The 17,372-nt window shown below is 32.5% G+C and overlaps 1 protein-coding gene across 2 annotated transcripts in view; it reads right to left on the bottom strand.

Moving 5' to 3' along the window:
• Positions 1 to 559: 559 nt before the first annotated feature.
• LOC123703826 (irregular chiasm C-roughest protein-like) overlaps positions 560 to 17,372 on the bottom strand; it is a 99,297-nt gene continuing 82,484 nt past the window's right edge. For both annotated transcript variants that reach the window (XM_045651989.1, XM_045651990.1), the window contains exons 8-22: positions 16,857 to 16,932; positions 15,407 to 15,489; positions 14,892 to 14,994; positions 14,154 to 14,287; positions 13,712 to 13,835; positions 10,002 to 10,147; positions 7,724 to 7,877; positions 6,427 to 6,653; positions 5,307 to 5,453; positions 4,786 to 4,889; positions 4,127 to 4,269; positions 3,296 to 3,472; positions 2,449 to 2,552; positions 1,878 to 1,980; positions 560 to 1,576 (exon numbers count right to left, since the gene is read on the bottom strand). In XM_045651989.1, the coding sequence (XP_045507945.1) occupies positions 1,539 to 1,576; positions 1,878 to 1,980; positions 2,449 to 2,552; positions 3,296 to 3,472; positions 4,127 to 4,269; positions 4,786 to 4,889; positions 5,307 to 5,453; positions 6,427 to 6,653; positions 7,724 to 7,877; positions 10,002 to 10,147; positions 13,712 to 13,835; positions 14,154 to 14,287; positions 14,892 to 14,994; positions 15,407 to 15,489; positions 16,857 to 16,932 (1,863 nt within the window). In that variant the 3' untranslated portion in view covers positions 560 to 1,538. The remainder of the gene's footprint in view (positions 1,577 to 1,877; positions 1,981 to 2,448; positions 2,553 to 3,295; positions 3,473 to 4,126; positions 4,270 to 4,785; positions 4,890 to 5,306; positions 5,454 to 6,426; positions 6,654 to 7,723; positions 7,878 to 10,001; positions 10,148 to 13,711; positions 13,836 to 14,153; positions 14,288 to 14,891; positions 14,995 to 15,406; positions 15,490 to 16,856; positions 16,933 to 17,372) is intronic.

The following is a 17,372-nucleotide window of genomic DNA, read 5'->3' on the forward strand; positions in this document are numbered from 1 at the left end:
TTGGGAAGCATTTACCGAAGCATGGAACCAAATTACCGATGAAACTTGTAAAAAATTAGTTGCTTCAATGCCCAAGAGATGTAAAGCCGTCATTACTGCTAAAGGACATGCGACCAAATATTGAAAAGTTTTGAAAATATGTCAGGCATTTTGTGTTATAAAAATTAATTTCACTAAAATAATAAATTTTTATATTTCTTATAAGCGAGTCTAATGTCTTTAATTATATGGCCAGACATTCGCTAGGTTAAAACGGCTAGTAGTAAGGATAAACCGATTAAAATCTAACAAACAGACAAGTTTTGTCGATAAAATTTAGTTTAGCATAAGACAACACCTACGTAAATATTTTAAAATTATATAACAAGTTCCAATGGTGGTGTAAAAAAAAATGTCGAGAGAAGTATCTTAGGTATTATAAAATGCTCTCAGTGTCTTTAATTATGTGACCACCACTGTATATTAAAAATCAGTAAAATACTATTTCATATTAGTTTGTATTAACATTTCATCAAGATGACTAAAACATTTCATTAATTGAATATTTAAGATTTTTTTAAATAAAAAAATGCACACAACAATAATTTAAGATCTAACTAATCTAGATATTAATGGAAAGGCCATTATTAGTGCAACAGTCATAGTTTGGCTTCACTAAAATGGTTTTTTTTTTTTAATAAATGATTTTTTTTGACATAATATCGAAAAAAATAAGGACCTTAAGGACTTAGAATATAGCTCGATAAACAAAATTAGTTATGAATTGTAACCGCCAAAAAACCAAAATAATAGTAAAAAAATCAAGACTAAATCTGACTAAGTGGAAGTAAATACGATAGTAAGTAAAAATAGGAAAAAAAGGATTTAAAATACAGTCAAAATACAGACACATTAAAAAAAGTGTCACTTCAACAATACATTATGATGTTCTGTAAAATATATTTTGTTTATATTCCTGAAGGTTACCTGCAAAAAGCTAAATGAAATAAGGCAAATAGCTTATAACAGGTCAATTTTTATTTATAAACAATGACAACAGAAGCAAATCCTTAAAACTAAACATAAAAAAACGCTTTATTCCATGTAGTGAAGCCAAGAAGTTATCTATTCATAGTTATTTACATTTTATACATTATAATAATAGACCAGTCTCAGTCGGATGTTTTGAAATTGACTAAAGTTCAGATTAATTAAGATAACTATTTGAAATAGTACAACAATTTATTATACGACTTAAACAACTAAAATATAATACAAAAGTGCTGCTGTTAACAACGAAAACACATTAAAATTATCTATTTTTATAGTTATTAACAAACCGTTTGGCGTATTTCATATAGATTTTAGTTTTAAAATGTCCACGCAACTGTTATAATTTTCGTTGCATAAAAATGCATCCTAATACATTATAACGCAGTTACAAATCACTGTCCGTTATTTCAAAATCACACTAAATCACTTCACAGTTCGTTATCACTTTTCGTTACGTCCTTGAATACCGGTATTTTCGACTATATCAATGGAATACCGGTTTTCTGTTATACGTGTGTGGCGAGCGGTGTTTGGATACCGTTACCTGTAAATGGAGAATATGATAAGAACTGAAAACGAATGTAAATTTATAATAATTTTCTTGTAGGTATACTATATCGAAAAATTTGACAAGTAAACAAGGACAAAGTAGTTATAAAACAATAAAACGTTAATACAAATAACAAAACATAAAGGAAACACCATTTTTCATCTTTATTTACTTCCCAGCAGTATATATAAGCTAAATTTGTATTCAGATATTATGTACAAGTAAAAAAAAAATTAAAGAACATCAAATCTTTACGTAAGTTAATTTTATTTTTAATAAATGTTTAAAATCTTACCTTTCTTGGTAACAGTGGTATTAGTCAATGCTCTACTTGACGGTGCTAAAATATAATGAGAGCTTGGAGATTGCGGCGTCGTTGACGACGTTACTACTCCGACCTAAGATAAAAAACACAAACATAATTTACGTTTGGCATGGTGAATATTGATAAACATAGCTAATGTCTATTTAATAAAACCAAGAATTTTACAACAAAGTGTATAGCTTTAAAAAATTGAATCCTGAACTGTGGTAGTTTAGGAATACTGATAATGAATCAATGACATAACACAAAGAAATTTAACCAATTCAGTTTTACAATATGCATATTGCATAACCTTCAATTATAATTTATTTTTCATATAACATGACAGAATAAAATTAAATATCAAACAACGATATCTTCTGTTACTTAAACACACCGATAACGAAACCAAATAATACCGGTATCAAAGGTAACGTCATTAGGCGTCGATTGTCTCTAGCACAGGTATTCCTAGTTGAGGCGATCGTCGTGTCTAAATTGTTTTTTGTTTGTATGTATTGTTTCTAAATAAACGATTTTTATTTATTTATTTTTAACTCACAGGCTGTGCACTATCCGTAGACATAGTGGAGTTAGTGATGGGGCTCGTTGCACACTGCGGGGACGCGAGACTTGTTGGTGACGTTATTGAGTGGGATGATGTACCTGTACCAATTGGGTATTTAATGTACCTGTATCAGTGTGGTATTGTTTTTAAAATGTACCTAAACTACATGAATAATACCTATATAACTCTGGCTTGGAAGGCTATAAGCTTTATTACAGCAAGGAATTTTATATAAATCTTGCAATAAAGCTTATAGTCTTTATAGCTCTATAGTCTATTAGAAACGGTAAAGGAAAACATGAGGAAACTGTCATGTCGAAGAATACTACATGAATGGTGAATTGGGTATTGAATGTATGGACTCGATAATTTGAAATTAATTTATTTGCAAAATTGCGATGGTGTGGAAATTGCGAATAGTGACGTTAAGATTTATTGAAAGCTACATAGAAAAGATTTTGTTAAAGCATTTTATTTGTGACAAGAGTAGTCTGTAGCTAAAGAAAAGTATGTAAAGTATGTACAATAAATGATTCTTTCTTTCAAAGTTAATTAGAAATATAGGTACATAATTCGATAGGGTATTCAGTTCAAAATTAATAAATTTAAAAATTCAAACACCGAAACATTAACAGAAAAATGTTGTGTGGTTTTAAGAAACCACGGTAAAAGTGAAACTTTTTTTCACGTTATAGACATTTAACTAAAAATTATTATCGTTTTTGTACGATAATTATCGTACGTATCGTGCGTCACGCGACATGCGCTACACAGACCAAAAAGTTTGAGACGATGTAATAAAAGTTTCACTTTAATAATATAAATAACACATTAAACTCACCAGAAGGAATAATAACAGAACTTCTAACAGAAGAATACGGTGGCGGTGCGGGCGTGGACGCGGGCTTCGCCGTGTTCACGGTAAAACCGATCCCACTGCGTAAATGGGGATTCCCATATGTAGCTGCGTATCTCACGTCTACTCCGTGGATTATACCACCGTTGCCTACTCGATTTCCTGTTAAAAATGATAAAAAATTAACTTAGATTTTTTGGTCCTTCGAGCTGGAATATTAAAAAAATGTGTGCGTGTACTAGTGTACACACGTAAGAAGTGAAACTTCTTTATGACCTTATTTTTCAAAAAATAATTTACTATATGCAACTTTACAGAAATACGTCGAATCACGCGTGGTAGGGATAAGAAAAAGATGGCACGTAACGGAAAAATGTCACGTGTAACGAAAAAATGTTACGCTAAATTTTTTTCCGACCCCGATAAAGAAGTTTCACTTCAAAAAATACGATGTCATTTAATAATTGAAATATATTATAATATAGGCTATAATAAGCTAGCTAAGCTATAGCAAGGTATATTATACATATAAACCTTGCTGTAATAACGCTTATAGTCTTTATAGTCTTTACTAGAAACGGCAAAGGAAAACATCGTGAGGAAACTGGCATGTCAAGGAATCAAAAGTTCGACAACATGTGACATCTGCCAACCCGCATTTGGCCAGCGTGGTGGATTATGGCTTGTACCCTTATACGAGGCCCGTGGCCCAGCAGTGGGAACTTATGTGATGACGATTATGATTGTGAAGAATAAGAAAAAAAACCTCGCCTCTGCTATTTCTTACACCAATAACAGTAAAAAAGATAAGCCTACCTTCCGTGCTAGGAACTCCTAAGCTGTTAATTGCGTTGTTGCTGCCTTGTCGCTTGGCGCGCTGCAGCGAGTTGCTCTGACTGCCGCCGCCCGCTAACTGCAGGGATGTGTCTATACTTCGCGGTAGACTGCCGTTTATTGACCTGTTTTTGATGAAATTATCAACTTGATAATTGCAAATTTTACGTATGTATTTGTTAGTAACAAAAAAGTGCGTGAAAATTTTGAGGGTATTTATTTATTTAACCATTTATTGTACCACACCATTTAACATTACAATGTACAGTTTATGTATTTGTTTGGATGCGAGGTAGTTTTTTATCAAGACGTTTTTCGATGGAATATGGATGTATCTATCTTTATGAGAGTGTATAGAAAACTGTTACATGTAGATAATATGTTATGAAGAAAAAATATGTTCTGTGTGATTTTTAAGGTAGTTTTAAAAATTGTGTCTTATTGATATATTAATGAATTTTACTAAATTTAATTTACAATTTTACAATCAAAATTATTAAATGCGACATTGGATTGAATCTTACAAAATAATTAAAACGATTAAAAAACACAAAATAGGAACAACACCACCAAAAATCTACACCTAATTTCTTTTCAGTAAAAAAACGCGTGAAATAGGACACCCTGTAGGTATAACTCACCTATTCGGCGTGAGCTTATCACTGCCCATCGTAGGTGACTGAACTCTCAAAGAGCCCGGCGTATAATCGTGGCCGTAATGGACGTAGGTCGAATATCCATTTACCTGATGTAAAAGACATATTATACATGGTGTTACAAAAATACATTTTTTTTTATACAAAACAATTGACAAAAAGATTGTGATTGATGTGGATTTGACGTGACATAAAGTGAATTATTTATGTGTTTTTTTTTTACTTTCCCACAATAATTGGTAAGTATCTAGTAAAGCATTTCTTTATTTGCACAACTAACAAAAGCGACGTGTGTCACTCGGGGACTGTGGCGGTTGCGCTATTGCATGATATGCCTTCAAGCCACACCTCCGCCCGTCGGAGTGGGGAGCGTGAGGTTTTTTCGTTACGGAATTTCTCGATTCGGTTCCCGCGCTCAAGGCCAACGATAGAAGCTATGCAATAACTTTCGATTTCTATAACAAAATAATGAAAACAAACACATTAAAATCCTACCTAACACTCACCTTATAATCCGTATAAGCTGGATCGCTATAATCGTTACTGTACCGATAGGGGAAGTTGGCGAGCGGCGCGGAGCCGGCGAGCGGCGCGCCGCTGCCCAGCTTCGCGTTCGAGCACAGCGTGCTGTCCGACCCGGTGTTCGAGTAGTCCTGGTTTTGTTTATTTGTTTATAGTAAGCTCAGTAACAACATCAAAAAATGTGTGCGTGTACTAGTGTACACACGTAAGAAGTGAAACTTAGGGATAAGAAAAAGTTAGTGCGTAACGCAAAAATGTCACGCCTACGGCGTAACGCAAAAATGTCACGCCTACAGCGTAACGCAAAAATGTTACACTAAATTTTTGCCCAACCCCGATAAAGAAGTTTCACTTTAAAAAAATGTGTGCGTGTACTAGTGTACACACGCAAGAAGTGAAACTTCTTTATGACCTTATTTTTCAAAAAAAAATTACTATATGCAACTTTACAGAAATACGTCGAATCACGCATGGTAGGGATAAGAAAAAGATGGCGCGTAACGGAAAAATGCCACGCGTAACGAAAAAATGTTACACGAAATTTTTTTCCAACCCCGATAAAGAAGTTTCAATTCAAAATATTCAAGTTCATTAATGTTAATAGAAATTAACTATATTATGTATGCTGTTCCGTGTAAATGTGAAGTTGGAGATTAATATCAGAATCCACTACGTAGTTCAGTTTGAGAAAAACATTGGGTTGGATGTGATATTATGATTATAATATGATGATGGATTCAATTACCCAGGAATGACTCATTGTTTAGTTAGTCTTCTAAGCTTAAAGTTCATGTCTGTAGTTACGTTTTCATGATGATGCAAATTTTATTTGTATTACCTATACCATACATTGAAACGAAATAATTTCACATATCATTTTACAATAGAATAAACATTAAAGAGAATTGAATCCAAACACCTCTTTAAAACCTGTATCTACACAATACCACCTAGAAAATGTAAACATTTCACGGATCTGCACACCCACTACTTTAACAACAAAACTGTACAATACAATAAAATTCCACATACCACCCACCATTCTTAAATCCAACAAATATATACAATACAATACAATACATTACATTACAATACAAAACTCACAACATCACAAGTCCCGTTCTGCCGCAACTCCAGTTTCAAGTCGCTTATATTGGAATTCCTGTCATCTTTATACAATTCTTCCGCCGTGACTGTAACATCAGGCTTCTCTGTCACTTGCTTGTTCTTCCTCTGCTTTCTTTGACAAAGTATTACAAGCATTATCACTGCTGCTACCATTATTGTGCCGGAGGTCACGCCGAACAGAATTAGTAAGAGCGGGAATGATTCTGTGAAAGAAATGGTTATGTTTCAGCCAATTTTAGTTAGATATCTATACTAATAATATAAAGCTGAAGAGTTTGTTTATTTGAACGCGCTAATCTCGGAAACTACTGGTCCGATCCGGTGTTAGATAGCCCATTTAATTGTGCAAAAATATAATGGTGGTTAGTGGTTTTGGTGTAAAAAATATTTACGTAAAAATACATTTCGCGATACACATCTACAATACCGCATGTTTCCTTATAAAAAAATACGATTCAGACAATTCAATTTGCGACTGCAAGCTTACACTATCACACAAATATATATATTTCAAACGTTTTAAAGAAAAGCTTATAAAGTCGAGGATTTTCTCATATACCCTCGAGTAATTCACAACTTGGTTTAAGAATATGAATCTACGAAGTTTCGACTGCGTGGAAAATTGCAGGCATTTTAAAGTTCCACTAGAATGTAAGTTGTGTTTTTAATAAAGGGATTTTTGCAATTATCATGTCGACTGCGTACGTTTTAGGAAAAATATTTGGGAAAATGGTTTAAAAAATAATGATATACCGGTTTGGAATAGCAACCTGAATAATGAATGGATTTATTAATAACTAGCTGTGCCTTAGGGTTTATAGCCTTTTTAGATAAATGGGCTATCGCTTATCTAATACCGAAAGAATTAATACCACCAGTAGTTTCTGAAGTTAGCGCGTTCAAACAAACAAACAAACTCTTCAGCTTTTTAATATTAGTATAGATTTTATTGAAGTTAAATAAGTATTTCAACTACACTTTTAGTCTAAAGTTTTACTGTGCCATAGAATTTTCTATTTTTCCGATAAGCTTATTTTCCTCGTAGGTAGCGACTACGGATCCGATAAAAAAATAAACATTGATTTATTCAATTAGACTTCTTCTAGAAACACTTTTGAATCACAACGGTTTTAACATTTAAAAGTATTATTATTGTTAGATAGCTTATTTATCGAGGAAGGCTGGCTAAATATCAACACAATGCGAGTAAAACTACGGGGCACAGCTAATAAATTATAAAAAAATATATTAATTACATGTAACAAATACTCACTATTAGGTCGAACAACGATATCCATGGTATCACTTCCATAGTCATTGGACACATTACATCGATACACTCCAAAGTGCTTCGCTTGACTTTCTCTGATGATGAGCGTTGAGTTTACGATACCACCAGGTTGCAGGTCTTCTTGGAAGGCGTAGTCCTTGGAGTTAAAATACGAAACATATTTATTTATTTATTAATTCTTTATTGCTCCAAGAAAGTTACAATAAAACTAAACCTAAGAATACATTTGAACAATTGGCGGTCTTATCGCTATGCAGCGATTTCTTCCAGACAACCAGACGTACGGAGGGAAATTAAATAAAATTAATTATTAAAATATACTACAAAATAGGAATATAAATAGAATTCATATGAAGGAAATTGTTTAGATTTATTTCATGTAAGTTAAACTTTCATTACAATAACTAATATTCGATTGTAAGGATGTTAATTGTTATTTTTTCTGTGTTTAAATAATTTATTAAGAACTTGGAATGCTCTTGCATGATTATTAATAAACTAATGAATTAAACTAATTAGTTCCCTGAATCAAATTTTAATGAGTGTATCATGTTAAATATCCTGCAAGCTAAACGAGAGTCTTTTAAATAAATTCATAAAGTTTGTTTCCTATTATAAATAAAATCATCTTCATAAAACAACATCAAGGATGTGTAAAAAAATATCTACTATATAAAAATAAGTCGGGTTTTCCTTCCTGACGCTATAACTCCAGAATGCACGAACCGATTTCCACGGTTTTACATTCGTTGGAAAGGTCTCGGGCTCCGTGAGGTTTATAGCAAAGAAAAGGTGTTTCTGGTGGCGAAACGGAGTTCGCCCGGTTTGCTAGTTTCTCATAAAACTGCCGTTAAACTAACGTTAAAATGCCATAGTATAATTACTAGACATCGGATTATATGCACTAACAAAATGCCAAAATATGCATGCAAATATGCACTAAAAAAGGCCGAAATATGCACCAAAAACAGCTGATATGCCTAAAATATGCACAATACAAAATCAAAAAACAGCGAAGTTTTCTTAAAATTAAGTATAGTTTTTGTAGCAATATACAATTAAGCTTTTTAGCAAATTTTCGAGCGCAAATTTGTGACGTTTTTCACCCGCGAGCCCAGTGTTGTCACCTTTTCGGGGTAAGGCTAAGCGCGCACCACGACTTTATGCAGCGTGATTATTTTATCGCAGAAATACAACGTATGAGTTACTATGACAATGCGCGCACATGCGTTTAAATAATCGCAGCGATTTTAAAATTGTGATTTGTCACATTTTGCTGCGACTGCTCGCGACGCGATTGTCGCCAAAATGAAATGCAGAATATGAAATTGTATGGTACCGCGCGCACTGCGATATTAAAATCACACACTCGGGCCCGGCCGGCACTTCACTTGTGTTTCGTCTGTCCAACAGTAAACATCGTAGTGGTATAGGTAGGTACTGTTTGGTAAACATAAACTCAGTAATCAGTCAAAGGTTTGAATTTATTTATTTATTTAACACTTTATTGTACAAGAAACAAAATATACATAAAGGTTACAATAATAAAAAAAATAAAAAAGCACAAAGGGCGGCCTTTTGGCGGCAGTCAAAGAAAAACCCGCATAGTTCCCGTTCCCGTGGGATTTCCGGGATAAAACCGATCCTATGTCCTTTCTCGGGTATCAAAATATCTCTATACCAAATTTACAGACAGACAGAGTTACTTTCGCATTTATAATATTAGTATGGATAAAAGAAACCTTTGACAATTCTATCTGCTGTAAAATAAAGACAAGCAACTTGTACAAAATCCACGATGAAAGTGAGTAAGGATCACTATTAAATTATCGCTGTGCGCGCACCGTACTCTCTGCGATTTTCTACAGCGCGATTTTGAAATCGTGTCGCAAAAATTAAAATCGTGGTGCGCGCTTAGCCTAAATCTAGGCCTTTTTTGGAATTCAACCCGTGTTTTAAGTTTTTAGCCCGAAAAGGGTCACCTAGCCCTATTTTCAATGGCTCAAAATTTACTTAAATGGAGCCCATTTCATTATTTTTTGCCATTTTACCATGCCAAAATAGGGTTTGTTTACTCGCTGAGCGTTCTGATTGGCTAATAAAGGTTTGTCAACCAATTAAAACTCCCGCTACTTAACGAAATATGCACGATTGGAGGAAAAAGGCTAAAATATGCACTAACGGCGTAATTAGAGAGTTATATGCATTTGCATATGCAAACATGCAAATGCATATAATCCGATGTCTAATAATTACTAACCTGATCATGTACACCATCTATCTCTTTCCCTTCAAACGTCCAGACGATGTTATCAATTTTGGGTACTGCGAAAGCTGCACATTCTATGTTCACTGTGTCACCTTGGGAACCGAATTGCGTCGCGTTGGATAGTATTTTTGGTGGCCCTGGAAAGAGATTTTGTTTTATTTTGTGATACTGTATTCATAGTAAAATTAAATTCAGTATGAATAGGTTGAATTATAAGATTGTGCTTCGAAAGTCAGCATAATGATTTTGGCAAGAGAAATATTTGATTGTGTAATGAACACAAAATAATTCATTACTGAAGTAGATACTATAACTTGTATCTACAAATAAAATAATGCATAATAATTCAATTTTAAACTGGATATAAGATGGAAGCCCCTACAATAATTAAAATACATATTAAATCATTTAACTATCAAAATATAGAAAATCTAATGCACTATGCTCTACAACTTCATTACAATTTGCTTTCCTATACCTTCTCAAGCATTAAAAAAAAACGACGTGTGGCTCTCGGGGACTGCCGCGGCAAAGCTATTGCATGCTATGCCAGATGCCTTCAAGCCACACCTCCGCCCGTCGGAGTGGGGAGCATGAGGTTTTTTCGTTACGGAATTTCTCGATTGCTATGCAATATCTTAAGAGTTCTAATACAAAATTGCGCTGGACGAAAGCTAGTATTTTTACGTTTGAACGCGATCATCGTGTAGTCGAGTAGCAAAGGCTGAAAGCGCTCAAAGTGGAAACATTATAGGACCTTATTATCTCGTTATCGTCTACTCCACCAATTCTAATCTTGTATCGTGGGCTTCCCGACTTCTGCGCGCGGGAAAAACGTACTTTAGTAATTTTGTGTCTGACGGAGCAGCGCAACACGTCCTACTCCCTAAACTCTAAAGCGCGGAGCGCGGTCTGCCGCATAGATAATACTGTAGGTCTGCCGTAACAGCGTTTGCGCTCCCGTATATAATCGAAAATTCTAGAGAACTTTAAATTATTCCATTACTTTCATAAATCATATAATATGTATTTTTTTATTGCAAATTTTTAAGCATAAATCTATCATTTAATGTGTATTTTTTATTTATTTTTTACTCTGTTGTATGTTTTAGAAATTCGACGCCAAATACACATAAAATTTCATCAAAGTAAGGCTATTTTAACTTAGATTTTCTTTGAATTTTTGAATAAAAGTACTTAAATTGCCTCGAACATATTTTAGGATGTGTCAGTGTGTTGTATACTTTTGTATATTTTATAAGAAAACTTCTTCTTTTAAATTCCGTGTAAACTACAAAGACACGAACGTCCCGCATGGAAAAAATTGAAACACGCCTCAGGTTATTGGCTATTAAACAAACTGGACAATGAATACCAATAAATTGTCTCGAACATATTTTAGATATTAAATGAATCTTTAATTTTAGATAATAAAACACATTGTTATTAATTTAGTTTTGTTAAACGAGCGCCTAAAGAATTACAGAAACAAGTCAAAATCACTCTAAAATCGATATGGACTCTTAAAAACTTATTACATTATACAAATTCCGATCTATTAACTACCAAGTAAGGTCTTGAAAACTTCAATTTTATTACAAAACCATGTTCCAATATGAATAATAACTATCAATTACGGAGCCCTAATATTTTCATCAATTCACATCTATTATGTTATTTCAACGGGTTTTATCGTGTTCTTCGACTTAATAACGGTAATATTATTCATACCATCGCTTCTAGAAGTTTAATCTATATTAATTACATATAAACGTCGTTTAATGTTAATCCTATTAGAGATAGTTAAATGATTCTTTGTGTTTTAGATTTATTATGAGAAGAACTTTTTAGATCTCTCTTTGTGTTTCTAATCGAGTTATTTGTATCGATTAAAAATGTTTGCTGGTGATAAATGAATGGAAGAATTTAAAATCTATGTTAGTGATTAAAATGTTTATTGATATTTGAAATGTGGAAGTTGTTGAAGTCAAAACTAAATATGAATTGCGTTTAATGTTAGGGATAATTTAAAATGTGAATTAAGAAAATGTTTACAATTGATGGTTATTCTAAAAATATGCCCTTGTGAGCATTATACAAATCTATATTTAATAATATAAAGCTGAAAAGTTTGTTTGAACGCGCTAATCTCGGGAACTACTGTTCCGATTTGAAAAAATTCTTTCGGTGTTAGATAGCCCATTTATCGAGGAAGCCTATAGGCTATATTAAATCATCTTGACTAAGACCAACAGGAGTGGAGCAATGCGGGTGAAACTGCGGGGCACAGCTAGTGTTTAATAAAGACAAAGGACCAACTGAAATATTTATTTTAGTTCTACTCTTTCGCAATTCGAATTCTTTGTGTTTACCCAGTCCATGCGTAGGTTAAGTTTAAATTTATTAATATACTAGGAAATATGAGCATTCTTTTAGTAATTATTTTTTTCTCAGTATTGCATATAAAATAAAACTGTAATTTCCACGAATAAACCGTAAGTGGTTTTTACCCTTTAAAGGACCATAATTATATGAAAAGTATGACGCGTTTCTTTCCAGGAATTTTTTTTACATTCTAGTTAATAGTATAAAAAAAAAACTGTTTGCTCGCTTAATATAATACGTGGAAAATTTAAGGGGCAGCAATATCGCTCCCTACTACGAGGATGACGTAGTTATTCATCTACATAATATATAAAAATGAAACCCGTTTCGCGTTGTCCAAATATATGCAAATACCTAAAAACAAATCTTCACGTAGGTATACCATATCTAGGCAATACGCCGCACCCTAGATGACCTAAAAACGTAGTATACCTTCCTTCTAATGGATTCGCGAATAGAAAATATGTACTTTAAGCTAATACAGTTATCCTAACAATAGTATGTTAATGAATCGCTTGATGAAAATATTTTAGTACTTAGAAATGAGTTGTCGACTATATTAGTTGATTCGAAGTAAAGTCGGTACTTTGTGAATTACGACTCTTTTATAATGGACATTAGATCGATTTTAAATGTTAGGAATTTATATGATTAATAAATTTCATTAAAAAAAAGAAAATATCCATACTAATTAAATGCGAAAGTAACTCTGTCTGTCTGTCTGTCTGTTACTCAATCACGCCTAAACTACTGAACCAATTTTCATGAAATTTGGTATGGAGATATTTTGATACCCGAGAAAGGACATAGGCTACTTTTTATCCCGGGAAATGACGCAATCCCGGAAATCCCATGGGAACGGGAACTATGCGGGTTTTTCTTTGTCTGCGCGGGCGATGCCGCGGGTGGAAAGCTAGTATGGGATATAAATCGAGATAATTTATCTGCTTTAATGAGCTCTACGGAGCTACTGGTTTCAAATGAAAGTCGTGTATGTTTCTCATGTAGCAGCAGTGGAATATGTAACAAAAATAGAAAAATATTAATTTTAAGAGCAAGAAATTGCTACGCAAGCAATATTATTACGTATAAGTACTGCCCCTATTCATCACTACATAGTATAAAACAAAGTCGCTTTCTCTGTCCCTTTATAAGCTTAACTCTTTAAAACTACGCAACGGGTTTTGATGTGGTTTTTTTAATAGATAGAATGATTCAAGAGGAAGGTTTTAGTATATAATTTATCTGGTTTTAGACAAAGCGGGCGAAGCCGCGGGCGGTAATCTAGTTAGTAATAAGTTAATATCTTTACCAACCTTTAATAAAAATCGATGCATCAGCTTCTATTTCAGGGTATCCATCGACTCTGGCTTTGCATAAATATCGACCAGAAGTATGAGTGTCCACGGTTAATGTTAAATTAGCTGTTCTGCCCACACTCTGTAAGGAAAACTTATTTTAATTGTCATAATTAGAAAAAACATGGGCCCTCTTCACAATGGGCAGCGTTGGCCCAACAAATAATCGTCGATGTTTGCCACCATTATACGGCAATTATGAAATTACTTTATGTAGTTAAGAGCATTACGTAACTAAACGTTTTTTTTTATTACAATAATTGTAAATATTTGTTGTAATAGTTGACAATTATTGTCTATTTATTTTAACAATACTATTTTTCTTATATATAATATGTATGTTTGCATTGAAAAATGTTGCTGTTTTTAAAAAGATTTGCAATAAAATAATATGACTCACAATATTAGTATCTTCTTCAAAATGCAGCCATCTTATTTCAGGCGCCGGGAACCCATCCACATCGCAACTCAGCGTGACTTGCTTACCCAGCTCTGCCTCTACGTCTTGAGGACGGTTTCTGAATGTTGGTGCATCTAAAACAAATGATAATAAGCTGTATTGTGTTGTAATAGAGTTGAAAGTCGCAAATAAATATTTTAAAGGAATTTTATATTATAGAGTTTTCGTTATATAATAAAAAGCTGTATTAACTTCTATAAAAAAAAAAAACATGTTTTATACCCTAAGTTTTCTTAATGAAGAAATATGTACTTATGCTATAAAAAATACACATCATACAAATATTTAAAATTTAAATAAATAATACTTGTTTGTTAAAAATATATGTTCTGCCTGGCTCCGCTCCTGTTGGTCTTAGCGTGATTAGCCTATATTACTCGTGGATAATGTAGCTTTCGAATGGTGAAAGAATTTTTAAAATCGGTCCAGTAGTTTATGAGCCTATTAATTACAATCAATCAAACAAAAAAAACAAACAAAATTTCCTCTTTATAATATTATTAGTGTAGATGTAGATCAAACAGTTCTATTACCACCTAACTTAGATAAGTTAAAAGACATTGCTACATATTACTATCTTCCATTAAAAGCCGAACTCAAATCGGGTTTCTGATAGAGACAGAAAGACAAACGCACGAAAAACTAACTTCTGCAAAACTTAACTTAGATTTAACTTACATGTAACTTCAAGTGTCTCAGTCTCTTCACTTTTGCCGACCACGTTAAAAACCATGCATTTTAAAATTGCTCCGTTGTACTGTCTTGTTACATTTGGTATTACCTGTTACAAAAATATTAGTTAAAATTAAAATTAATATTTGATTAATATGAGAATCAACATCAATGATTTTTAACATTGATTCAAAGATTTCAAATATTTTTGAGTTGCATTTAATTGTATAAAAATAAGGCAAATTTCATAGAATGATTTTGCAGTTTAAAAACTCAAAAACAATGGTTAAGTTTGTAAGTATCTATGTATTAGCCCTTAATAAGGAAGGTACCTATTACAGCTAAAACACAGCATTAAAAGAAAAGCTAACTGTAAGTCGTTGTAAACGCAAATAAATAAACACTATGTGTATACAACTGTTACAAGCAAGTACATTTAAAATCAATATACGTCCAGATACATAATTATAAAGACAAACACATTAATATTCGGAATCAATTTAAAAATACAGCATACTCACCAACTCTGACCCGTTTCCAATGATTGATTCATTTAAAACCCATCTGTATGTCAAATTATTCGGATTCGCGTCCGCGGTGCAAGCTGAATCGGAAATACATTTATTTATACTTTAGATTGATACTGAAGTTTTCATTTTGAAAGTCAATTTCAAACTTTAAAAAAAATGTGTGCGTGTACTAGTGTACACACGTAAGAAGTGAAACTTTTTTATGACCTTATTTTTCATAAAATAATTTACCATACCTATGCAACTTTACAGAAATACGTCGAATCACGCGTGGTAGGGATAAGAAAAATATGGCGCGTAACGGAAAAATGTCACGCGTAACGAAAAAATGTTACACGAAATTTTTTCCAACCCCGATAAAGAAGTTTCACTACAAAAAAGCGACGAATGACGCGACTTAGCGCGACGACGAGGCTTGTGGCAACCCTGATGTTTTTTTTTCAAATTAATGTTTGTTAATCTCTATAATATTAGCTATCTCCCAATGAAGGTCCCATTTAAATTGGTTCAGACGATTTCGAAAAAAAAACAACGGACAAAAACTAGCAACAACATATTTTTCTATAATTTCTTGTGCTGTTATTTAGTTCCTAATGCACACAATTTTATATTTCATTAATAATAATTAAAATCAAGTGTTTTAAATACAACACAAATAGAGTTCAATAATTATCTTGATTAAATGATGAAGATAATTTTCTATTAATAAAAAAATTATTCAGAAAGCCCGCTTTACATTAAGTTTAAATTAATATAATATCAAATATCTCATTAATGATACAATTGAGACAAAGATCTTTCTTCGTAGAACGTTTCAATACGCAGTTGTATTAACAATAAACCTACGATTAAAATACGCAATCAGTTTGTTTCCAAACATCTCGGCAATCATTGTTATTCGTAATCTCTAGCAGAAAATTAACAATTTTCTGGGAAAGTTTAAAATATAATCCACTGAGATATAACCAAGTTAATGACAGTAAATCTCGTTAAATATTAAATAATAGTAAAGTGGAAAATGAAATTTTAGCATTTGCAGCGAAATTTAATCTAGCTAAGCCCCCTTTTGTCGTGAATTAAAAGTTTAAAATTAAACCTAGGCTGTTGAAAGATTTATACAATTGGAATGTTTTTACATTTACATCGTTATTTTGTATCTATTGTATTAAAATCGTTATTTGTATTTTTTTACTTGAAATTACTGTATTTATGTAGGTTTTTTTCTTGTTATAAGATTCTGATAAAAAACTTTTATTAGGTTCTTCGTTCGACTTATTGCAATCATCGGATGTTAAATAACGAAAAAATACATAATTTTTAACCTTAAACCATTAATTTCTAAAATAAATTACGGAAGTCTGTTTCTCGAATTCGTAATTTTTTGCAAAATTCCCTATCGGTAGAGGTTGTATAAAAAATAAATTAAAATATAATTACTTACCAACAACGACGTCTTTCCCCTCCGGTATTCTTTTTCCTGTTTTAATCTGTATTTTCACTTTTGGCGCGTATTTTACCTGGAACAAATTTAAAATTAATGCCTCCTTATTGCTAGTAATCCATTTTGATTATACATTGATTAGAAATAAATCTGTGTGGTCGGATATTGTGTATTTTCTTCGTAACGTGACATTAAAAACATTTTTAAATTGTTAGGGAGTTCTGCTTTGTGACGTCATTTTCTTTGTATATTTATTACCCTTTACGCCTATATCTTATATTCTCCTAACTTGTATTAGGTATTAATATTATTGTAAAGACATAGAGTTTGTTAATATGGCTGAATGCACGATCTCACGAACTATTGGTTCGAATTGAAGAAACAATAGGAGCGGATGATGAATGAAGTATGTAGTAAAAGTGGAAAAATATTCTGTTTGAGAGCAGATGAACTTGTTATAATAATTAATAACACATAATATTTGTTTTGAGAGTGCATTAAAATAATATACACATC

The sequence above is a fragment of the Colias croceus genome, chromosome 27 (assembly GCF_905220415.1).
Source record: "Colias croceus chromosome 27, ilColCroc2.1".
NCBI classification, from domain to species: Eukaryota; Metazoa; Arthropoda; class Insecta; order Lepidoptera; family Pieridae; genus Colias; species Colias croceus.